Source organism: Equus caballus, chromosome 3 (genome assembly GCF_041296265.1).
Source record: "Equus caballus isolate H_3958 breed thoroughbred chromosome 3, TB-T2T, whole genome shotgun sequence".
NCBI lineage: Eukaryota > Metazoa > Chordata > Mammalia > Perissodactyla > Equidae > Equus > Equus caballus.
This window is the reverse complement of record NC_091686.1, coordinates 23,462,683-23,487,998: the sequence shown is the minus strand read 5'-3', so window position 1 is coordinate 23,487,998 and position 25,316 is coordinate 23,462,683. Positions and strand designations below refer to the sequence as shown.

The 25,316-nt window shown below is 47.8% G+C and overlaps 1 protein-coding gene and 1 long non-coding RNA gene across 5 annotated transcripts in view; one reads left to right on the top strand and one right to left on the bottom strand.

Moving 5' to 3' along the window:
* The first annotated feature begins 12,717 nt into the window (after positions 1–12,717).
* LOC138923382 (uncharacterized) lies at positions 12,718–20,270 on the top strand. The gene is made up of 2 exons (XR_011436902.1): positions 12,718–12,899; positions 18,590–20,270. It is a non-coding gene; the product is annotated as an uncharacterized lncRNA (long non-coding RNA).
* Positions 19,631–25,316, bottom strand: part of PDPR (pyruvate dehydrogenase phosphatase regulatory subunit) — a 46,579-nt gene continuing 40,893 nt past the window's right edge. For all 4 annotated transcript variants that reach the window (XM_003364634.5, XM_070262060.1, XM_070262059.1 and 1 more), the window contains one exon: positions 19,631–24,809. In XM_003364634.5, coding sequence (XP_003364682.2) covers positions 24,405–24,809 — 405 coding nt within the window. In that variant the 3' untranslated portion in view covers positions 19,631–24,404. The remainder of the gene's footprint in view (positions 24,810–25,316) is intronic.

The window sequence follows — 25,316 nt, the reverse complement described above, 5'->3', positions numbered from 1 at the left end:
ACCCCCAGCTCCTAGAAGACGCACATCATCTCTTTCATTTCTGGAATTCTAGCCTCAGAACCTTGCTCCTGACCGTCGAGTCTTACCCTTTCAGGTCTCATACCCGCCCCCTCTTTGTGGGGATGCCCGTACCCCAGTCCCACCCACTCTTCTCGTCTATTACGTGAGCTCCTTCTTGCTCAGCCGGCCTCCAGCCCTTTGGCTTCACTTAGCCACCTCCCCAGCGGACAGAGTAGAGGGTTGAGGAGCTTGGGCTCTCCGGTTGGGCTGCCTGGATTTGAATCCTGTCTCTGCCACCCCTTGTCTAAGCCGTAAGAAGTTAGCTTAGAAACTCTTTAAGCTCTCTGAGCCTTGGTTTAACCTCCTATAAAATGGGAATGGTGGTACCTACCTCAGAGGGTGGTATGAGGCTTACATAAGCTGATCCATGTCAGGAACTTAGCAGACTCAGCCTGGCACCTGCTACTGTTATTCTTACCACAGTATTGTCTGATGTCTGTGTGGATATAAAAACACCCATAAACCAACACACCCCCCCCCCCCCCTCCGGGAGCTCGTCAGCCCAGCTCCTGATGGAAAGGCATCAGGTGCATGGGTGGGAGGAGTTGCTATCCATTGTTCTGGGAGATTTACAAACGTGAAATCACTTGGGTTTTTAAATCCTGGCTTCTCCCTTTACAGGTTTTGTATTACCAGGCAAAATGTCCTACCCCTCTGAGACTGCCTCCTGCCCGAGAACAGGGATAACGCTGTCTACAAAACAGGGGTGATGCAGTGAGTTATAAGGCACCATTCTGACACAAAGTGAGCCCCTGAGAAATGGTAGCCACTCACATTAATAACATTGGCCCGGTGATGTAGCTGCTAACAGGTTACTCAGAACAAGAGTGGGTGATGAATTTTCAATGTATACTTTTTGAAGTTTTTTAATCTTTGTATTTTAAAAATTAAATTCAAATTTTAAGGCAATTAATAAATTCAAATTCTTAATAAATAAAAGTTTAAAATATACTATTCTGTGTGCCAGATAAATATTTTTACCCTGTTTTATAGATGAAGAAACTGAGTCTCAAAGAGTGGAATAACTTGCCCAGGATCAAGCAGCTGGCCAGAGCCAGAGCCAGGATTTGAACCCGGGGCTGCCTGACTCCAGTGCGTGTGGCGGTTCCCTGAACTCACTGCCTGGTTTCTGGATCAGCAGCACTTTGGGGTTCAGACAGCGTAATGGATGGGAGTAGGTTCCTGAAATCGGCTTCCTGGTGAGAAGCTGGCCAGTGCCCAGTCCTCCTTTGACTCCTGAAGATGAGGCGTCTCCTCTGGAAATCTTCCAGCTAGGTGTCCTGCCTCCTGGCCTCTCACATTTGCTCCACCAGGTCTCCACCCCTTGGGCAGCAGCTGCATCTACAGTGAGCAGGCCCTTCAGAGGAGCAGACAACTGCCTGCCACCTCCACCCCCCCATCCCACTAACCAGTGGTCTCACAAGGGGAGCAGTGCCATTCCCACAACCCAAGCGATGGCACCCATGGGGTGGGGGGTAGTTTGGGAGGACTTTAGCACTCCCATAATCTCCATAAACTCCTTCCCCCCAGATAATGAAGCAGCTTCAAGGCAAGTCCTCAAATCCCCATTCTCAATGCCCCTCGTCAATTTCTACATCGATATTCCATAGTGACCAGTGGCCACTGGTCAGAGCTATTTCCTTCCTCTTTCTGGCCCAAGAGAAACTCAACCCAAGTGTTCAGGGATCCGCTAAACTCTAGAAAATCACATAGCTGTGGGGCAGGGGAGAGCCTGTATCATGGGGCCTGGCCCTGTCATTTTGCACTTGAGGAACCTGGGTAGGGAGGGGCAAGGACACGCCTCAAGTCAGCAGTGGCACAGGCTCTCCAGCCCTCCTTTTTTTGTGTGTGAGGAAGATTAGCCCTGAGCTAACATCTGTGCCAATCTTCCTCCACTTTGTATGTGAGATGCCTCCACAGCATGGCTGATGAGTGGAGCAGGTCTGCACCTGGGATCCGAACCCACAAACCCGGGGCCACCATTGTGGAGTGTGGCACTTCAACGACTCAGCCACAGGGCTGGCCCCTCTCCAGCTCTCCTGATTGCCCACCCATGCCTTTCTTTCTGAAGATCTCACTGAGCACCCGCCCCTTGCAGAATTAGAAAACAAACAACAAACAAAACAGAAAAAAGTTGCTGCCATCTAGCACTTACAAATGTCCCTGCTCGAGAGAAGATGGAGTGGGGGCAGAGCACTAGATTCATGTCCAAATATCAGGGAACTGCAGGTCATCCCATAACAAAGTCCTCTGGCTCTCACAGAGTCCTGCAGCATGAGGCTCTGCAGACCCGCGGGGGAGGTGCCCCCACTAAGATGATGCCTGATGCCCACAGAACGGGATTCGCCTGCTACCCTCGCAGCTAACTTTTTAAAACAGCTTTATTGAGATTTAACTCACATGCCATTCAATTCACCCATTTAAGGTGTACAATTCAATGATATTTAGTATATTCACAGAGTTGTGTAAACATCACTACAATCAATTTTAGAACATTTTCAACAACCCAAAAGGGAACCCCATACTCAATCAGCAGTCACCCCTGTTTCTCTCCAACCTCCCACCCCAGCCCCTTGCAACCACTCATCTCCTTTCTGTCTTTATAGATTTGCCTATTCTGGGTATTTCATGTAAATGGAATCATACAATACATGTCCTTTATGTCTGGCTTCTTTCATTTAGCTTAACGTTTTCAAGGTTCATCCGTGTTGTAGCCTGTGCCAGACTCCATTCCTTTTTATTGTTGGACAGTATTCCATTGTATGGATATAATACATTTTATTTATCCATTCATCAGTTGATGGACATCTTGGTTATTTCTACTTTTTGGCTGTTATAAATAATGCTGCTATGAACATTTATGTACAAGTTTTTGGCACTTAATTTTCAAAACCTGTTTACAGCAGCTCAGTTACCTAACAGGGACCACTGACTCAGAAAGTGGTAAGTCCCAGACTGCACTGAAGCAAACTGCTTCCAGAAGAACCCGGACATAATGGGCATTGTCAGGGTACAAGCATATGGATCGCTCCTTCTAAGCAGCGAAGAGAGCGCTGAGGAGGGGGCTGCTGATGGCTACGAGTGGAGAATTTTCTATTGCTCTCACCCTGCAGTGGAGAAAAAGGAAAACTGTAAAAAACAGTTTGTAGGTGGATTCCAATGTTGGTTTGAACTTCAAAGAGCTTCCATCAGTAATTGTCTCTTAGTGGCTCACTAAAGGTAATGGAAACATGTCAGTTTGGACCTCTCTTACCAGCTGCTTCCTGGAGAGTATTCAGTTATCATTTCTTTCATCCAGTTACAATTTGTTTCATTTAGCTATAGTCGCAACTTATAGAAAAGAAAACATATATCAAGTCTCCTTATTGAAGAACAAATCACTAAGCAGAAACTGACCGACAGGCAGACTCCCGTGGGATTTGGCAAGGATGAAGAGCCAGCTGAAGGACCCGCTGTGCATGAGGGAGCCAGTGGACTGAGGGAAGGGAGAGCCTTGCGGTGGTATTTGAGTCTTCCTGACACGGTGAGTGACAACCGTGTGTGGTAAGAGACACAGGAGACAATTAGAGAAAGAATCCCTCTCTTACTCTGACATAGGAGCCTCTCAGTGTGGGGCATCCGGTTGTCTGGCCAGAGCAGGCATCTTCAAAGTGGAGGCAAAACAGATTTTGCTCACAGGTTGAAGCGTCCCAAAGTGTTCACAGGAGCAGCACTGAAGCGGATTCAATTACACTTTGAAGGGAAAAGAAGATTCTGAGAAGTGATCGGTGTCAGGTGTCAAACAGGAAGCCCGCAGCCGAGGAGGAGGGTGGTTCTAGCTGATCCATCAGCAGATAAAGCCAAGTGGCTTCTGTAAACACGTGGACTGCCATTAGAGAGCCTATACCCAAACCCCACGAGGAAGGAGAGGAAGACAAGCAAGAGTTTTCATTTTTTAAATAGGCAAATTTTAAAAGAAGTATTGCTTTAAAGAATACGGCACGCATATACTCCCTATGTCCCAAAATTGTATAAAAAAGGGAATGGTACACATATGTTTTTCATTGTAAGTAAATTTTATGGAAAAAACAAAACTTTAAGTAAACATTGAGCTCTAGATAAACATAAGAAAGCTGAAGTCTTTGCAGGAAGAGGGGGTCAACTTCCATTATGGAGGAGAAAGCTGATCTTCCCACAAATAATTATACACTTTGGACAAAATATGGAAAACAATGACCTGAGAACTCTGGAGGCTGAACAAAAGCAAGCAGTTTTGAGAGGGGAGTCAAAACTTGGAGCAAGCAGCCTGCAGCGTCTGGCTCCTAAAACTCCAGTGGTGAAAACTACCATGTTTCTGGAAACCAGGGAAGGAGCCTCAGAGGAACCCGGGCTGTCACAAAGTGAGGGGGAGCCTCTGAAAGGAGACAGTCGGGGAAGGGGAACCCTCAGTTCCACGTGTAAACTCACCCAGGTCTCTGGCTGATCGTGGAAAAGTGTACACGCCGTGTAACCTAGAAGCAGCCTGTAAATAAGTCTTAAAGAACTGCATTACGCCTAACAGAGCTCATTGCCGGCCAAAACCAGAACGTAACGCTCTTTGGAGCAAAAGCACAGAATTTAGAATCTACACAACATGACATTTGCAATGTGCAGGACACAATCGAGAATCTGTCAGCATATGAGGAGGCAGGGAAATAGGACCCACTTTCAGGGGAAAAGATAATTCTAACAGATGCCAACTCCAGGAGGACCCAAATACGGGAACAACAAGACGAGGACTTCAAAGCAGCTGTTCTGACCATGCTCGGTGATAGAAAGGGGAATATGCTTTCAGTGAATAAAAAACTAGGAAATTTCAACAGAGAAACAGAAATAAATGGACATTTTAGAACTAAAAGGAGAAAATCTGAAATTTTAAAAATAATCAATGGGTGGGCTTACTAGTAAATGGAAAGGACAGAGGAGAGAGTCAGTGAAGATGAAGGCAAGTGAATAGAAATCGTTGGATCCAAAGAAGAAGGAGGAAAAAGACTGAAGGAGAGAAAACTTCCCGCGTGCCATGGGGACTAAATTCACTGCCTAGGAATCTCAATAAACCCCAAATACGATAAATTTGAAAGGAATTCTGCCTAAACACCTCATAGCCAAGCTGTTGAAAATCAAAGATAAGGAGAAAATCCTGAAAAGAGGAAAAACAACAAATTTCATACAGAATTTGAATGAGTTGGACTTCTCAGCAGAAAGAAGAGAAGCCAGATGTTCTTAAAGATGAACATCTGTAAGAGCTGACAGGAAAAGAACTCTCAACCCCAAATTCTCTATTCACTGAATATATCCTTCAGGAATGAAGGCGAAGTAAAGACTTTTGCAGACAAAGAAAAACTAACGAGAATGTAATTATAGTGCACGACATGGCTCAACTGGGAATAATATTTACACAGTTAAAACAATGTAAATAATGCATATGGATTTAACCCAAAAAGGCAGATAAAACAAAATTTCAGGGATGGGTGGCAAGTGGGGGGAATGCGTGTGGGTGCGGTGGGAGCTAAATCATCTGCCGAGTCGGTAGAGAATATCTGAAAACTTACAAACCAAGAAATGCCAGTATGAGCATGAATGAAGAGAGAAAGAGTTATTCTCCAGAAGAAGCCGTTAGAGAGGAGTGATTACCATGGGGGATCGAGAACCCCAGGGTGGGCTGGGTCAGGGAACTGCTGTTCATCATTATAAGCCTTGCAGTGTTATTTGACTTCAAACTACTGTCGGTATCACTTTGATAAAAAGTAAACTTTAAAAATCAGTCACAAAAAGCCGACGCTTAAGCTCTAAGAAAAGTAATAAGCAGGTCCTACGGGAGTCAGCAGCTCGAGGCCTTCACCTGGTTGGGGGGATGGTCAGGCAGGAGACCCAAGATGCCCAAGCCTGGCTCCCTTGGGTCAGGGCTCCTCCTCTGGGGAGGGCTCCTGGCTGCTGAGGGTGCCGGAGGGGCCCCTCCCCTCCAGAGTCTCCAGATCCTGCCTCTGCCTCACCGGGTGCTGAGGGGGTTAGAGGTGGCAAGGGCCGGGTGGCTGCATCCTCATCTGCCTCTCTTGTTCCTCTTGGCTCCTGACTGGCTGGACAGCTGCAGCTGGAGACCCTGGAAGCCTGCCTGGAGGAGGAAAGCATGGCCTGGCTAGGCAAACAGAATTTTATGTCTCGGATGAGGTGTGGCACCAGGTCCTGTGAAGAGTCTGTGCCTAGCCCTTACTGAGAAGACTATGACACTAGACATTTACAAGGCATTTCGAGAGGAAAAGGTGGAGCCTAGAAGAAGCAAGTGTGTTGTCAGGCCCAGATTCTGGACTAAGCGGAGGGAAAGGAGAGTGGGATCCTGCTTTTACATGCCCAAGTCCTCTGTGCTTGCTCCACTGGGATTTCTCCTCCCGCGATTCTGCTGAGCTTCAGGTTAAAAAGCTGCCAAGTGAAGGAAGACTTGTCACCAGTAGGGGCTCTCTGCTTGGGTGAGACTCTGGCCAGGCTCCCCCGTGTTCACAATAGGAATGAAGTGCAAACATCCAGCTCCAGGCAGGGCCCAGAAGAAGCTGGAAAGCACAGAGGCCAAGTCAACCAAGGTCACGGGGGGGCCCGGAGTGGAGCTGCTTGCGTATGATCACACAGGTGCACGTCCTGGGCACAGACAGAGAGCTCATGGGCTCCGACAGTGACACTGAATCCGGGGCGCATCCTGGGGTCAGTCTATGCCAAGCCCCAGGAGTCAGTAAACAAGTCATAAAGAGCTCAGTTGAAAGCCGTGAGCGCCAGCGGCACTGGGGGACTCCCCCCCAGCCCCCATCACAAGCCTCCGGCTCACAGGGCTGGGCGTAGGTCCCTGGTCCCTCGGGCTGGATGTCCCTCAGCCTCCTTGGGTCACTCAGTTTTGCTCGTCTCCCACCATCTACCACAATCTGGAAACCTCAGGTGCCAGGCCACACAGTTCATCTTGCAACACTAATGACAAAAGCAGCTGTCACGCACTGAAAACTGTGGCAGTGGGCCAAGTATTTTATACACACTAATTGAATCTTGCCAGAAAAAAAAAATCATTGCCCATTTTACAACCACGGCTGAGAGGATCAATTATGTGGGTCAACTTGGTGGGGCTGTGGTGCCCAGATGTGTCCAGGCACAGTGCAGATATTGCTGTAAAGGCATTTTCCAGCTGCGATCGACATTTCATCAGCAGACCTTGGGTAAAGCAGATCGCCCCAGCTGTCGTGGGTGGGCCTCATCCATTCAGTCGAAGGCCTTAAGAGAAGAGAAGAGGCCCTCCAGAGGAAGGAGGAATTCGGCTCCAGACTGCCTTTGGACTCCAGACCCCAGCGTCAGCTCCTCCCTGGGGCTGCATCCGGCCAGCTGCCCTGCAGATTTCAGACTTGCCGGCCCCACAATCCCGTGAGCCAGTTCTTCAAAATAAACCTCTCTATCCTTCTCTCTACATATACACACACACATCTTGCTGGTTCTCTCTCCTTACACACAGTGCCTACTGCGGACTAATACAGAGGCTCAGGAAAGGTAACCCCCGCTCACACACCAAGGAAGAGGCAGTGCGGGCATTCAGACCCGGGCCAGGTCAGCTCCAAAGACACGCTCTTCACACCCGCAAACCGCCCTCTCATCTTGGCCTCTGAGGGGCTTGAGTCAGATGCCGCCCAGATCCCAGTGTCTGAGGGTCCCTAACTCTACGCAGCCTCTCACGGGAAGGGCAGTGGGCGGGAAAGGGCACGTCGCTCTTTTCGAGGCTGCATCAAAGGAGCCTCGTCTTAGTCCTCCTGTGCTACAGGGGCGTCCCTGGGTTATCACGTCTCAGGGGGAGATTTTCTCAGTCTGACCTGGGTTTCTGATGAGTCCTGACACAGAGCCTTCCCCAGAGCGGCTGGGTGAACCCAGGAAACCTCAATTCACACGCCGCAGCGCCACCTACTGGTCAGCGAACATGGTCGAAAGCGGCAGATGAACCACATCTCACCCACGAGGCCACCAGAGCCTTATCCCCTTTCACAGATGGGCAAACAGAGCTTTTGCTCTTCCCTTTCCCCCAGTCACTTAATCACCTATTAAGTGCCAGGCACAAAGCTAGATGTTGCGGTTTCAAAGAGCCGAGTCCCCCTCAGAGGGATTTACAGAACCAGCAGGGGAGAAAAACAAGGAAAGACACAACTGAAAGGGGTACAGTGGGGACACCAAAGGGAGGCCACGTGTCCTGGGGAGGGAAAGGCTTCACCCAGGAGATGGTGGGATCTTGGGCTGAGTTTCCGAAAGTCCGGAGGGGTCTGCAAGGCTGACTGGACGGGGTGTGGGGGGTCATTAGATTCTAAATTCAGAACACTCCCATAAGCACGGGGGACCAGGGGCCAGGAAGGCAATCTTAGTGAACAAAAGACGGATAAGGAAAGACCTCAGTGTGACTTGAGAGCAGGGTGCAAGACAAGATAGAGCTGCACACAGGGGGAGAATGAACCAGGATTCCGGTCCCAGCATCGCACACAGCGTGGGGCTCGGAACACCTCTGCCAGTCCCCCCATGAAGACTGTTGTCTGCCCTGCTAAGGACTCCGAACTTCGTCTCCTGAGGAAGGGAGAGTCACGCGAGGGTGTTAAGCCAGTGAGTAAAATGACCTGATTGCTTCAGAAAGATAACCTGGCAGAGTGAGGACAGGGTGACTGAGAAGCAGGAAAATCACTTAAGAGATTATCATCGAGGCAGGCGATGCTAACTCTGAACTCCAGCAGCGGTGGTGGGGAGACAGAGGTCAGAAGAGACAAGAGCTATTGAGGATTCAGAGGCTGTTGGGCTGGCGATGCCCTGAAGGTGCAGGGAGAAGCGAGTGGGGCGCCGAGATGACTCCCAGGTTTCTGGCTTGGTTGGCCATTCAGGAAACTGGGAACAAAAGGGGCAGATTTGGAAGACAATATGATGTGATGGTTCTTGACGTGTTGGCCTGTGGGATTTCCACATGTAGCTGCTCAAAAAGTAATTGGATAAGCAGAATAAAGACCACTGACTTCCAAGGTTGCAGTGAGCAAAGATTTCCTTAAGGAGCTGCAGGCCCTGATTTCATCACTCCTATATAACTACACTATCAGAGACCCTTTATTTGAGCTGCAAAAAGGCTGCATAACACACCAGCCCAAAACAGGCTCCGTACGACAAACATTTAGACTCATGCTCCTGAGCCTGCCTGTCACTGCAGTTTGGCTGGGCAGCCCTGCCTCAGGGGGTGGGTCAGTCAGGTTGGCTTCAGGCACAGTTCGGGTCTGTTTCACGCCTCTCTCATCCTCCATGGTACAATGGCTACTCAGGTCACCATCTTATGATGAATGGCAAGAGTCTCCAAGGGCTAATGAAATTGCACAATGCCTCTTAAGGCCTAGCTCCAGACTTGCACACTATGTCTCCTGCCAACTTAAAAAAAAGCCACATGGATGGCCTAAGCCATTCAACGTCAGTGGAAGAGAAATACATTCCATCCCTTCATGCACTGCAAGGTCACAGACAAAGGGAATAAGGAATTGAAAACAATATCCAATCTACCACGGCTAGTGGAGCTCCTTACTGTCACGTTGTTTGCTCTTGTCTCTCTGTGTCTCCAGTCATGAGGTCACCCAGCCTCAAATGCCCTCCTGGCCACCTGTCCTCTGGTGTACTGCAAAGATCCTTGCATTCAGATATACAACCTCGGCTCCATTTCCTGATCTTCCCAATAGCTGTGTGATCTTAGTAAAGTCATGTTACCTCCGAGTCTATCTCATCTGCTAAAAACATACTCAGAAGATTGCCAGAAAGATTAAAGGGATGATGTCCTAGAAAAAACCTTGTCTTGATAAAGCGCTTCCTCTAAGAACCAGCTAAAGTCCTCCCTCGTCCACAAAGATTTCAATAACTACCATTTCTCCTCCCGACTCTTAAAGAGTTGGCATCCAGTGGCTTCTAGATACAAGAGGAGTTCCTGGAAAGCTCTTCAGAAGTGCTGATCTGTCTTCCAGCCTGTTGGTCCAATTCATTCAGAGAGCATTGGCTTAGATTTCCCCAGGTGACTCTAAAGCACCACCTGCGGTCTCTACCACATTCCTCAGCACTTCCCGGAATAGTTCACTGTCTCACGTGTGGAAGACTGGGATGTCAGTCCTGGATTTCACGGTCTGCACCTCGAGAAAGTACTTCTCCAAGCCTCACTTTCCTCAGGTGGAGTGGGGACACTCTCATCTCTCTCACACAGCTTTGGGGAAGTTTCCTGGGAAGCACAGGGCACTCGGCACAGTGCCCGGTACTCTAGCAAGTTGTCACATTGCCCCGTCTTACTCGGACTCCGTGTAATAGCTCCATTCACCCAGCACAGCACTGAGTCCACAGCAGATGCGTCACTGTGTAAATACACGGTGATCTGTGGATGGAAGTTGGCGTAGTGAGGACACTGGCTGCTTCTCTCAGGTGATACTCTTCTCTCCCCACAGTTGTGAGCAAGAATGCACACACGGCCCTGTTTTCCACACAAACATGGCTCAGAGGTACATGAGTGACACGTCAAGTGCCAGGTTCTTACTATGCATTTTCATACGTCCCAAGAGCTGACCAGAGAGGAAAGTGTTAACTGTGCTGCTAGAAAACCCTTCACTAAAACAAGCTGCAGCAGCTTTCTGCAGCACACCATCTGTCTGGGGAAGGAGGGGCTATGCGGGTGGCTGGGAACCCTCTACTTTTCCTCCTTCCCCCTCTACACCCACCATGTGACATTCTGGAGTGGAAGGCACTAGAAGCTGGCATGGAGAAAAGAGGTGCTCCGAGCTCTAGTTCCTGGTGTGCAAAGGGAATCCTGGCATAGATCTTTCCAGGCAGATGCTAAAAATATCCTCCCCACCTCTTAGACTTTCTGTCCTTGAGAGACAAAAATGAGAAGGCAGAGGAAGGTTGGCAAAGGATAAAACCAAATGCATCTAATGTAATGAGAAAGCGGCCCATGAAGAAATGTGTCATTCTCTGTGGGATGCTCTGCTCTGTGAGGTCAAGCATCACACAAGGAATACCTCTGATGCTTTATGGGAAAAGCAAAGCCAAAAACATAAAGACATTCAATCCTCTTGAAAACTAGTGCTTTGGTGGTTCTGAGAGCCTGCAAAGTGTAAGACTCAACACTGACGATGACAGGAGCCTCAGAACTTTGCATTTGAAAGTGGAGGCCAAACATGGTGACTGGTGAGGGAAGCAGAGAGCAACCTACACAGCTTGTTCACTACTTACTGCCTGTAAACAGAATGTAACGAACACAGGAAACGTCACTTTATTTTACCTGCCATTTCCTACAGACGACCAGGTTTCTCCCAAATTCATGTGCCTGGAAATGGCAAAGGCCAGATGGCTCATCAAGAAAACCTGTGAAGTTTTTCTTGGAAAGTGCCACAACTGGGCATCAGGAAAGGCTTCCCCAAGGATATACCTCAGACCTGTTAAGTCTGATCCCTCTTGTTTCGGGGCAGGTAGGTGAGCCCAAGCTCTAAGCCCTTAGCTAAAATATTAAAGTAGTTATCTGGCCCAGAAGCACAGGATCCCTTCAACTTTCACGCATCAGAGTAGCAAGAGGCAGAGTTTCCGTTCTCAGGCAGCCAGACCTCACCTGGGCTGTCTTGTTTGAGTTAAGCGGTGAGTCCATGGGGTATGAGCTGTGCAGGTTGTGGGCTGGCATGGTGACACCCGGGGCTCTGGAGCTTTACTGCCATTCCCTAATGGCAGAAGCCCTCTTTTCTGCCGAATCCCAGCAACCTGCACAGTGCCTGGCCACAAGAGGCCATCGATCAAATAAGACTGGCGTGTGCGGTGAGATGGGCTTGCATCCAAAGAACGGGAACTGCAGAGTGTGGCCCAACACGCAGTGATGGGCTGTATCATTAGAACGCTATCCATTCAAAGAAATATCTACTGGACGATGTGCCAAGCACTATCGAAGTGCTGAGAGTAAGACTTAGGTTCTGTCGTGAGAGGGCAGGGTTTGCAACTAGTGGGAAAGGCAGTCAACAAACACATACTTTAGATAGTGCTGAGTTCCGTAAAGGAAAGAAAATAGGGAGGGGTAGATGGGAGATTCTCAGAAGGTGGAGTGAATGACTCCTCTTCCTCTGGGTCCAGACAAGCTGGCAAGGTGCAAGGAGTAAGATCTGGCCAGGAACTCAGGTCGTCTAATCCTGCCTCCCAGCTCGAGCCAGGCCAGCAGATCGCATTTCCGATCCGCTCGGTACGAGGGACTTCCAAGAAACAAAGGGACTGTGAGTCCCAGAAGCCTTTGAATGCCCTGGCTAGAGCATCTTTGGGCTGCGCACACACGTGTGGCCAGACCTGGCCAGGCGCCTCAAGGGTAGAGAGAAGGCCCGCGCTCCCCACTTTCCAGCGGGGCCTGTCGCGCACCCGCAACATCCCGTTTCCACTTGCACAAATCAACACGGTGCGAGTTCCCGGTTCTAGAGCGACACCAAAAGACTGCACCCGCAGCTCGCCTCCAACTCGCCAGACGTAAAGCGGCCGGAGGGGCGGGGCCTGGCGAGACCCAAACAAGTCCCACGTGTCCGGGGCGGGGCCTCCCCATGACGTCACGGAGCGCGCGTGCGCGAGTGGGTTCACGCGCTGGCGTACCCTTGCTGCGGGGCCGTAAAGCACGGAAGGTCGTGGCCGCGGTCTCCCGCTTCCCCGGAACTTTTTCCTCTCTCCGGCCCGGCCCCCTTCCCATTCCCTGTCCCCGTTCCGGCGTCCGGGTTCCCCGCCAACTGTTGTGGCTGCAGCGCCGCTTCCGCCGAGTGTTACCGAGCGCGGAGCCCGTGGGGGCCCATGAGGTAAAGAGACAGCTGCGGGGCCGCGCGGGCCTTAGCGCGCCGGGACCCCCAGCGTCCCTTCGTTCCGCTTTGGTCTCGCTCAGGGTGGTCTCGGCCGTCCCTGGTTTCCCGTCACTTCTGCCTCGTCCTCTCGGGAAGGCGCGTCTTGGCGCCAGGACTCTGCCCGCCCGGGCCGAGAGGGGTCCGCCTGATCCCCCTCCGCCTCTGCGGCTGTGCCCCGTCGGCCGGAGGTGGTCGGGGCCTCGGGGACCGGAGCCCGGCTGCCTCGCCCCGGCTCCTCCAGGCGTCCGCAGCCGGGCTCGGAAGCCCAGGGCGCCTGGGGTGACCTCGCTGCTCGCTCCCCGCTTCGGGCTTGCACACCCCCGCAGCGCCGGTGAGGCTCCTGCAGCTCGGACTGCCTTCTCTGCGGGCGGAATCGTTTTCCCGCCTGGAAGCGTGTGGTCCGCTTGCGCTTCACTAACTAGTGAGACGGCTGCAGAAAAAGGCAGTTAGGTGACCGGGGGAAGTCTAAGCCAGGGCCGTGCGCTTTCTTCACTGTTTGACCCCTTGGGCCTGAGTGAGTGTCACTCATTTGATTCGGGAATCTTCAGGTCCATTTCGCCCTTGCATGGAAGCGTGTGTACGGGGATGTTCGCGGGGTGGGGTGGGCGGGTCAGGGTGCTCCTTTCGCTGCTAGGGATTTGTATTAATGTCTTAAACTTGCCTTATCATTTGGTACACTTGTTGAAAAATACAGCACCCTGGACCAGCAGCAGGATCAGAATCCCCAGAGGTGGAGCCTGGGAATGTGGTGGTGTTTTTTAAACAAGTGTCCCAGGTGGCTCTTATGCTGAGGCAGGTGCGGGAAATGTGTTAATCCGTCCATACTCATGTGTCTTCCTCGTGACCAGCAGCCCTTTTGTACACACCGCTGTGAGCAGACGGAGGAACAACGCAGAGGGAGTGAGAGCTGTCCTCTTGCTCTTGCTGGTGTAAGCACATCTGAGCATAACCAGCCCCAGTATTAAGGTGGTTTAGCAGAAATTATTCTTCTCAGCAGAGAATATCATACATTTGATTTTGTTAAATGTAATTCCGTTTAAACTAGGTAACGGTGTCTTGTTTCTTTGTCTTTGACATCTTCATTTTCTTCTCTCCCAGCTTTACCTCCTTTGCAATCAAGCTTTGCTTTGGTTTTGCTGCCACACCTACTGAACAGACTCTGGTGCCTTCCTTTCCTTGGGTGTTTGCATCCACTTTAATTCCTCCCCTCCCCCCCCAACCCCCCCATCACTTCACTCACTCTTTTGAAGGTCATGATGAGTACAAGGTCAGAAATCCTTTTCTTGGTTCTTATCACCCTGGGCTTTAAGCATTGTGTATTCCATCTTGAAACTCATCTGTTAGTATGTTTCTTCTGCCTGCTGAGGGTGTGCCTTGTGGTTCTGTCCTCACAGCCACTGTTTCTTTATTCATCTGGTCTTATTTTAAAGACAGCGTGGAGTAATGATTAAATGACACACTCTAGTGCTGGGCTGGCAGGGTTTGTGTCCTGGCTCTGCCTTTAACCAGTATCATAGGACTTCCCTTCTCTGTGCCTCAGTTTTCTCAAGTGGAGAATAGAAATTATGATATCTACCTTACAGGGCTGTGAGGATTAAATCGGTTGTACACATAAAGTAGCATCTGGCACGTTGTAACTACCTATCAATAGTACCTTTTTCTTTTTTAAAATTCTTTCAGGTTATCTAGATATCCCCTCAAATCGGGGAGCCCTGCCTTGGATCTCAGAATCGTCATTGAATGTTTTCCCATCTCCTTTGTTCTGTCTTCTCATTCATTCATTAACTTATTATTTCCTGTTTCATATTCCTACACTGAATGCTGGGAAAACCACAATCAAGTTATTGGTCCTTGTTTCAGAGAGCTGCTTTATAATGGGGACTGAAAACTCCCACTTCCTGGGTGTTTCTTAGGTATCAACTGCCCTGTTTTTCCTGCATTGTCTGATTTAGTCTTTGTAGTCGAAATGGGAGGTATTTTCCTAGCCCTTGTTTTTGATGAGGAGCCTGAAGCACAGGTTGAATAACTTGCTCAAAGTCACACAGCTGATGAGCGGTAGGGGAGATTTTCAAACCCAGATCTGTCTGCCTCTCAAGGCCGTGTTCTCAAGTGGGTTGCCGCGTTGCTTCTGTGGGTGGCAAACAGGCCGTTATCCCAGAGTGGTAAGCTCTGTGCTGGGAGGACTGCAGGATGTTATGGGAGAACGAGGACGAGTCGCCTAACGTGGTGTTGGGGACGAGGGGGTGGGAGAGGCTGTCGCCTAGGCAGGCTGAGAGCTGAGGGGATTATCTCTATTTGGGGAGAGGGCTGGCAGGACCTATGCCAGTTAGAAGGAGCAGTATGCACAGATGCTGGAGGTGAAAGGAAGAGTTCATGCCCGACACGTGTGAGGAGTTACAAGTCCAGGCATATCTCGGAGATGTTGCGGGTTCGGTTCCAGACCACTGCAGTAAAGCCAGTCACACTAGTGTGTTGGTTTTCCAGTGCACATGAAAGTTATGTTTCCACTATACTGTAGTCTGTTAAGTGTGCAATAGCATTGTGTCAAAAAAAAAAAAACCTCAATTACAAAAGACTTTATTGGTAAAAAATGCTAACCATTATGTGAGCCTTCAGTGAGTTGCAGTCTTTTTGCTGGTGGAGGGTCTTGCCTCCGTGTTGATGGCTGTTGACTGATGAGGGTGGTGCTTGCTGAAGGGCTGGGGAGGCTGTGGCAGTTTCTTAAAGTAAGGTGACAGTGAAGTTTGCCTCATCGATTGACCCTTCCTTTCACGTCAGTTTCTCTGTAGCCCGCGATGCTGTTTGATAGCATTTTCAAACTTAGACTCAATCCTCTCCAACCTTGCTGCTTCTTTATCAGCTATTTATGTCATATTCTAAATCCTTTGTTGTCATTTCAACAGTCCTTGCAGCATCTTGGCCAGGAGGAGATTCCATCTCAAGAAACTACTTTCTTTTCTCATCCATAGGAAGCAGCTCCTCGTCCGTTACAGTTTTATCATGAGATGGCAGCAGTTCAGTCACATCTTCAGGCTCCAGTTCTAATTCTAGTTCTCGTGCTCTTTCCGCCACGTCTGCAGTTACTTCCTCCAGTGAAGTCTTGACCCCCTCAAAGTTGTTTGTGAGCGTTGGAATCAGCTTCTTCCAAACTCTTGTTAACATTGATATTTTGCCCTCTTCCCGTGAGTCATGAATGTTCTGAATGGCATTGAGAAGGGTGAGTCCTTTTCAGAAGGTTAATTTACTTTGCCCAGATCCGTCAGAGGAGTCACTATTTATGGCAGATATAGCCTTACAAAATGTATGTCTTAAAAAGACTTGAAGTCAAAATTACCCCTTGATCCATGTGCTACAGAATGGATGTTGTGTTAGCAGGCATGAAAACAGCATTAATCTCATTGTACACCTCCATCAGAGCTCTTGGGTGACCAGGTGCATTGTCAATGAGCAGTAATACTTTGAAAGGAATCTTTTTTTCTGAGTAGTAGGTCTCAGCAGCGGGCTTAGAATCTTTAGCAAACCATGTTGTAAACAGATGTGCTGTTATCCAGGCTTTGTTCCGTGTATACAGCACAGGCAGAGTAGATGTAGCATAATTCTTAAGGGCTCTAGGATTTTCAAAATGGTAAATGAGAATTGACTTCAACTTAAAGTCATCAGCTGCATTAGCCCCTAACGAGAGAGTGAGCCAGGCACTGACTTCTCCTCTGTAGCTGTGAAAGTCCTAGATGGAATCTTCTTCCAATAGAAGGCTGTTGTGTCTACATTGAAAATCTGTTGTTTGGTGTGGCCTCCTCCATTAATTATCTTAGCTGGATCTTCTGGATAACTCGCTGCAGCTTCTCCATCAGCACCCCCTCCTTCATCTGCACGTCTGTGTCGGGGAGACGGCTTCTTTCCTTAGACCTCATGAGCCAACCGCTGCCAGCTTCAAACTTTTCTGCAGCTTCCTCACCTCTCTCAGCCTTCACAGAACTGAAGAGAGTTAGGGCCTCGCTCTGGATTAGACTCTGGCTTAAGGGAATGTTGTGGCTGGTTTGATCTTCTATCCAGACCACTCAGACTTTCTCCAGATCAGCAATAGGGCTGTTTCACTTTCTTATCATTCGTGTGTTCACTGGAGTAGCACTTCTAATTTCCTTCAAGAACTTTTCCTTTGCATTCACAAGTTAGCTGTTTGGTGCAAGAGGCCTAGCTTTTGGCCTGTCTCAGCTTTCAACATGTCTTTCTCCCTGAACTTAATCATTTCTAGCATTTGATTTAAAGTGAGAGGTGTGTGACTCTTCCTTTCATTTGGCCATTATAGGGTTATTAATTGGGCTAATTTTAGTATTGCTGTGTCTTAGAGAATAGGGAGGCCCAAGGGAGAGAGACGGGGGAATGACAGAGCAGTGGAGCAGTCAGAACGCACACAACGTTTATCAGTTAAGTTCGCCATCTTATATGGGTGTGGTTTGTGGCATCCCAAAATAATTACAATAGTAACATCAAAGATCACTGATCGCAGATCACCATAACAAATATAGTTATGAAAAACTCGGAAATATGGTGAAAATTAGCAAAATGTGACAGACACAAAGTGACCAAATACTTTTGGAAAAATGGCACCGATAGACTTGCTTGATGCAGGGTTGTCACAGACCTTCAGTTTGTAAAAAATGCAACATCTGAGAAGCACAATAAAGCAAAGCGTAATAAAACGAGGTATGCCTGTATGTCTGATGCTTTCAAAAGAAATTAAGGAAATATTTAAATTGTCCTCACTCCCTTGTTAAGAGATACCTGATTGATTCAGCCTTTTCTTCATAACAACTAAGAGTAATTGCATTCAGGAGGATTGTCATTGCCCCAAGTGTAAGAATGGTTGTATCAGGTGTGTTGATTGCAGACAGCAGGTGTCACCTCTGGCTAACTTGGGCAAAAAGGAGTTTGATGGAAGACTGTTGGGGGCCTTTAGAGTTGGCAGGAGGCCGCCAGCTGGAGGCAGCATGGAGGCCAGGATGTGGGGACCCCTCGAGTAGCCGGCAGTTCCTCAGCTGGAACACGGGTCTGGGATGGCCTGGCCAGGACGCTGCTGCTCCTGATGAGTGACCTCCAGCCATTCACCTGCTTGCTCAAGACCCAGTATTCCAGGAGGGTCTGATTGGCTGAGCTCAGGTCACGTGCCCACTGGCTGTACTGGGGAAGGACGGGGAGGGGCCAGTCTTCTGGGGGCTCATGTTGTGAGTAGCCTTCACCAAGGGTCACACTCCCACCAAAGCTAGGAGGAGAAAGGTCAAATTGCCTAAAAAGGTAAAGAACAGAGACGCATTCTAGGCTGCATCCTTGCCCCCAAAAGATATTTTAGCAAGGCTATCTTTCACTTTTATTGTAGGAGCGATTTTATGTACATTAGAATCTCATTTGATCCTCACAAAACTGCGAGCTGAGACTGTCTGGATAGGGAACGGAACCTTCGTGTTAGTGCATCCGGTGTGCTTTAGATTTTCCGCAGACGCTCAGAGGAATCTAATCGACTTGCTCAAGAATAGCCAGTGGCAGTCCCTGGACTCATCACAGTTCTTCTAACTTAGAATCTAGTGGGCTTGCCTCTTTGCCACCCTATATTTGGCCTGGACTGTCTCATTTTGGGCTGACTTTTCTTACAGGTTACGTAAGGACAGGCTCGATCTTTCTGGCCCAAACTCAGGATCGGCTGATCTCTCTGAAGCGCATCAACTCAAGGCTGAAGTACGTATGAGGCTAGGAGCCTGTCTTGACTTTACTGTCAAACTGACCTCTGCCAGAGGGCCAGTGAATGTCATTGTCCCCCTGTGTTCTGTGGCAGTGTTATAGGCATCCCTTCTGAGATCATCTCTCCTCAAAATAATGGCTGGAAAGTCAGTCTCACTTAGACCTAGCTTGCTGGGCTTCCTCCTTTCTAGAATTACTTGTTAACATGGTATGTAATATTTTTAATCTGGTACGTTAATAAGAAGGCTCATATAACTTGAGAGCTGTCTCCTTCAAAGTAATCACCAGAGGAGGCTCTCCTCAAATTCCAGAAACATCTTTGTGCAGTACGTTTTTTGGAACTCCTCTTTTGGTGTTAGCCACGGAGCCTGTGGGATGTTTTCTTATACTCTTTCAGCCATAACAGATGTTGTTATTTGTAAAACTGGAAATAACAGGAGTCGGTTTGGAAGAAAAGTTGATGCGATTGTCATAGACACATTAGCCTTCCTAAAGATTCCTGGATGTAGTTCAAAAAATAGTTGGGTAGACAGAATAAAGTCCAATGACTAAGTTTGTGGATGTAAGCTCAGTATAGTAAAGGATCACTGGCTGCTTCTTTCAGATAACATTCTTCTCTTCCTACTGTTGTGAGCGAGAACGCACACACACACACCGTTTTCCACACAGACGTGGGTGATGTGTCAAGTGCTAGGTTCTTACCATGAAGTCAGCTGTAAGGCAGGATGCCAAATCCAGTGAGAGGGATAGTGACTCCAAGAGGAGGACTAGAGGCTTTTCTCCCCAGCCATGCCACCACCATAAATGCCTCTTTACCTCGGCTTCCAAATTTCTAATCTTTGGTGACACTGGTATAAATGGTTTTATGTTTTATGTATGTTTATCTTTGGAGATGGCAAATACATATATTGGGTTACTACACATGAAGAACATTTCACCAGTAGACAAAGCAAAAGTAATTAAAATGTCTGTTTATTCATTTACAAACCTAGTAACGTGAAAAGAAAATCTTACTTGAAATCTGGCTTGATAGAAATACAGTGCACAATGTTAATATCACATTCATGGAGGGCAGAAATGCTTGGTCACCCTGTGTGCCTATAGTCACCAGGGCTTGTGTGGACAGATCCCATTTACTAAAGTGCCTTGAATGTCTTCAGGACCACATGCTAAACTCTACACAGGGACAGAAAAGGGCTGAGCTGAACCGCACATTTACAAATGCAAATAATGAGTTATAGCACTTTACAATAATTACAGTGGTGCTTTCATACATCCCAAGGGTTGACCAGAGAGTAAAGTGTTAACCATGTGCTAGAAAACCCTTCACTGAAACAAGCTGCAGAAGCTTTCTATCCCACACCATCTGTCTGGAGAAGGAGAGGCTATGCAGGGTGGATGGGAACTGTCAGACTGAAAGGAAGTTACTTTCTTTTTCCTCCTTCCTCTCTACACCCACCATGTGACATTCTGGAGTGTAAGGCACTAGAACCTGGCTTGGAGAAAAGAGGTGCTCCGAGCCCCAGTTCTTGGTGTGCAAAGGAAATCCTGGCATAGATCTTTTGAAACAGATGCTAAAAATATCCTCCTCACCTCTTATAATTTCTGTCCTTGAGAGACAGAAAAATGAGAAGGCAGAAGGTTTGCAAAGGATAAAAATAGGTGCATCTAAATATCATGAGAAAACGGCCCATGATGCTCTGCTCTGTCAAGTCAAGAATCACATTATACAAGGAACAACTGGTGTTTAATGGACAAAGAGAAGGCAAAGACATACAAAAATACTCAGTCCTCTTGAAAAATAGTGCATTTGTAGTGATGAGGGACTGCAAATGGGAGCCCCATAGTGACAATGAAGGAGCCTTACAACTCAGCACCTTGAAGTGGAGGCCAAAAGTGGTAGTGGGGAGGGAGGCGCTGACAGGCAGACCCACAGTTCATCCATGGCTTACTGCAGGATGTGCTTATAACGCCTAAAACATCTTATTTCATCTACCATTTCTTCCACTTGTGTGCTTCTCCTGAATCCACGTGCAAGATGAAAATTCTTTACTCATGAAAATTTTCCCTATATCAAGTTGATAAAATGCTGCTTATATCAAAGTTTGTGAGGCATGTGAGGAGGGGGTGTGCAGAAAGAAAATGAAAACAGTAGGAGGTCTGAATACAGAATTAAGCACTGTTGACCAAACCTCTAGCTTAGATACTAAAAAGGATCCGTGCTGACTACCTGGCCAAGCGGCAACAAAGAGATAAAAAATGAACCTTGCAGGTAACCCTGAAAGAAAGCCAATGCAATTGTTGTACCAGGACACAGCCTTCTATGGGTCAGAACCAAGACTACAGGTCATAGAAGATTCCCCTTTATCTACTTCAGGTTCTCAAAGGATGGTGAACACTCACTCAGATGCCAGTAAATGTGTCCATAAGCCCAAGGATAAACAGAGCCAGAAATCAAGGCAGTGGGTCATTTCTTCAGTGAAGCAAAGCCACTTTTAGAAAGCTGTCATTCCTGCCACATACGTGGTGGCGGTGGGGAGGGGTTAACATTTCAAATGCATGCAAAGGCAGGTTAATAGAGAAGGCTAGAGTTATTTTTCACGTTTTAGTTATTTTCTTAGAAACAAAAGCCCAGGGAAGAAGGTGAAACTCTTGGTCTGTACAAGGAGATAGAATCCAGGGACTGCACACCTCCTGATGAGAATCAAAATGACTGGGCTCTACTCCTATAGAACTGGGATTTTGGGGGCCAAAGGGAAGCTGAGGTTAACCACCCCCCACATTTGGGGGCACAGAGGCTCCCCAGAAAAGCACTGGAAATGTAGTGGGAATTGTTCAGTTCTCTCTCGTGGAGCATGTCTTGCCCATGAGGTGCTATGTGACTGCAACACAAGTTAAAGGACATCAAACAGGCTACCCAAGCAGGTAGTTCTTGACCCTTTTTGCTCTTAAAACTTTCTGAATTTTCAGTTTTCCCATCCTGATTTCAGATGGGACATCTTTCGGATGCAAGCTTCAATGTAAGTCAAACGACCGTGGCAGTGCCAAGACACAGGATTTACATGGGGCATGAGGAACTAGGGGCTTGGAACATACGTCAAGGAAGAAGAAGACCCATAGGAGACTTACAACCCTGGGTCTTCATCTGCTTGAGGCCAACACACTGTGTGTTTCTAGGTTCAAAAAGATTCTTCAACTGAATATGCTAACAAGATAGAAAGGAGTGCAGAGCCTCTCCCCCAAGAGATGATGGCGGATCATTTCAGAGAGAAAAAAGTACCAGCCACCTAAGACCAACATCCAGCTACCCATTCACAAGAATCCAGAATCCCTCGACTCTCTAGGGAGAGCTAAGTTGTCACACAGGGCAACACACGTGGCCCACTGTCCAAGAGATGGAAATGACACAGAAATGAGGGTATCTTGATTGTCAATTATGCAAGAGGCAGGAAAGACTCACCTCCTTCAGATTTAGGACCAAACAGAGAAAACTACCAGATCCACTCTGCCTATATTTGAATGAACCAAAAGAGACTCCAAGGCTGAATTTTAAAGTGCCAAAAGATAAATAGGTATGTTTCAGGGCACTCAATAAATAAGTAATGCCCCATAAGATTAACATCTTACCAGTGTCTTGGGAGTGTGACTCCTATTTATGGACAAGATGAAATTTATGCATAAATCTACAATTTCTTTTGGATTCAATCCCAAATAGTTTTTCATTTACAAATTGACTTTGGAGTGGTGCAGAGCATGTGATACCTTTAGCGCTACATGTTTCCATCTTCTTGGGTCCGTCAGCTCCCTGCTGGTAACACCCGCATTGGCCAAGTGCCCTTTTCCTGCTGTCCCAAGTCCTTCACAGCAGCTGTTCACAGCTCTGCTCTGCAGCTGGGCAACACCTCTCCTCCTCTCTCTTCTTTGCCTAGGAGCAGCATCTCTCAGCTAGTTAAATACACATTTGCACCCAAATAGCAAGGCCTCCAAACAATTCTAATCACATGCTGCTCCCTTACTAAATCAACTAAGCCCTCCTAAAAAGGGTGGACACTAAAGTCAGTAATCAAGTAGGAGTGGTCTGGCTGGGGAAATGACAAGTAATGTTACAAGGAACCAGCCTGATTAAGTGGATAAACAAAGATCCCAAAGAAATGCCAGAGTGGGCAGAATTTTAAGCTGCTCTGGTAAAACGAAAGGATCTTTAAGATTCTTATAGACTTATCAGAGCTAATGCTTCCAAGATACCAAGACAACAAAGGCTATATTTAATTAACTTCTCTAACAGCACTTGGCACTTAAAAAGGAATCAGATCAGGGCAGTTATTGCGCAAGGGAAAATGAAGTATTGGGATGGACAGCACAGTCTGTGATACCACTTACCACTGTGATACCCCTTAAAAGTGTGCAGGGCCATCTTGGGGTACCCCAAGTCATTTTCTATTCCAGAGGATATGGAGAGATGGCTGGATGGAGAAAAAAAGAGCCTGGAAGGAAAAGAGGGGAAGCAGTCTTCTAGGCTCGTGTAAGGTACGCCCTCCATACTCAGAACTCTCACTGGACCCATGTGGGTTTTCTCCGTGTGGGTCTGTCTGTTCTGTGCCGGAGGAAGCAAAACTTGGGATTCTAGTAGCTCTCTGAACCTCAGCATGGCCAGCAAAGTTCAATTACTCAACGAGGATGGCTCGTCCTACCTTCTCCCTGTTCTAAAGGGAGAGAAACATGTTGCTGAGCTAGTGAGCCTACTGTAGGAGAGACAGGTGAGGCTGAACTGATCAAGTCAAATGCAAGCAACAGAGCAGAGGAGAATCCAAGATGGGATGACTGAACTCAGTAGCTGAAAGAACAGCAGCACTGCTTTAATCGTAGAAGACTCAGCATCAGCGGTGGTGTACTTCCTGAGGTCAGACCCTTTCAGCTGGGATAAGCAACACAAAAGGCAACATGGTTTTCCCCTTTCAAACACTGTGACTGTCTTGTCTACTCAGCCAAGAAACAAACACACAAAACCCCTCAATTATAGAGATTAGCAAGAGATGAAGAAATTATACGCAAGTGGCCCTGGCCCAAGAGTATGATAACTAGTTTGGTAGGGAGGCTGGGGAGGGTGCCAGGTTAACTATCTCTCCTACAGACCAGATCACATCCACACGATGCCTCTCATCAGTGAGGTAGATGGTCATCCTCTTGCTAGAGGTATCAGGGTATCAGCACAGTGGAACAGGAGAATGATCTGCCTGGCTAAAAGGCACAAACTATTCCACAGGGCTCTATCAAACATACAGCAACCCACCAAAATTAACAGGTTACTCCAAGAAAACTTAGCCCCAAGGAGCTGGACTCTTGCCCTGAGGCCTGCACGCCACCAGCTTCCCTTGTGTTAAGACACAGCATTTGAAATCAGATGTCACAGTAACCTACTTCCACAACTGGAGTTTGCTCCTGTCCTGCCTGTCAGACATGCTTCCTGTCACCATGAGAATCTGAGAGGGGTGGAGGGACGGGAAGAACGGCCCAGAGTGAGTATCAGGAGATGGGAAACTGCAAAAGGGAGGAGGAGACGATGGATGGACGAGAGGTTGCAAAGCAAAAAGTTTAAAAGTAGGAAAAGTTTAAAATCATATCAAAGAGATAAGAGATGGGAGGCAAAGCTTAAATCAAAAGGGTCAGGCTCAGGAGGAGGACAAGCTCCTAAGATGGTAAGAAGATGGGAGGCGGCGAGACTGCCTGGCATCACTTCCCATGCAAGTCACTTAGCTCCACATCATCCTTTCGGCGCTTATGGGTGACGAGGGAGGCAACTGGGTAGAGCTTGGCCTTGGCCTGGAACCGGTGACCCGCGATGTCAATCTCATACTCTCCCCGGTTGATGAAATCTGTTGTCACCACCTGTTCTTCCCCAGTGTCCTCGGAGAAATTGTGCACAAAGCCTAGGCAAACGTGGCGCTCTAGGGTGTAGCTGTAGGCACTGCTGGTGGTCTTGCCAACATACTGCCCGTTTCGGTAAATGGGCTCTCCCCACCAAGGCCAGAGGTCCAGGTCTGTGTCGTGGTCATCCAGGATGAACATGGTGAAGCGTTTATATACCCCATTCTGCTTCTGCTGCAGCAGGGCATCTCGCCCAATGAAATCCATCCCCTAGGAAAGAAAGGCAATGCTGAGATGTCGTCTACACTCTGACTTTCGGCAACTGAGCAGCACAGAGGGAAGGGTCCCCTGGTGTCACCGCAGTGGAGTGCAGCACTCTCTCCCCAACCCTGCAAGCAAGCTTTGGGTAAATGGAGTGTTTACCCCATGTTAAAAAGTACACTCACAATATAAAAAGACATCATCAGAGAATTTTTCTTTTTTCTATTTTGTAAATACAGATTTCAGTCACAAGACCACACAGAGGAAAAACATTTAGGAAGAAAAATTGACATTCAAAAATATTTGCTAGAATTGTTTCAGAAAAATGTTTTTATATAATCCCAACAAAAAGTCCATGCATAAATCTGTATTCAATGCATATATATTTATAAATGCTATGTACAAAAATCATGAACAGGATAAAATAAACTCAACAGTAATTATGAATAGATAAAATATGAATGATTTTAATTTTCTTCTTTATATTTTTCCCTGTTTTCCCAAATAAATATTCAT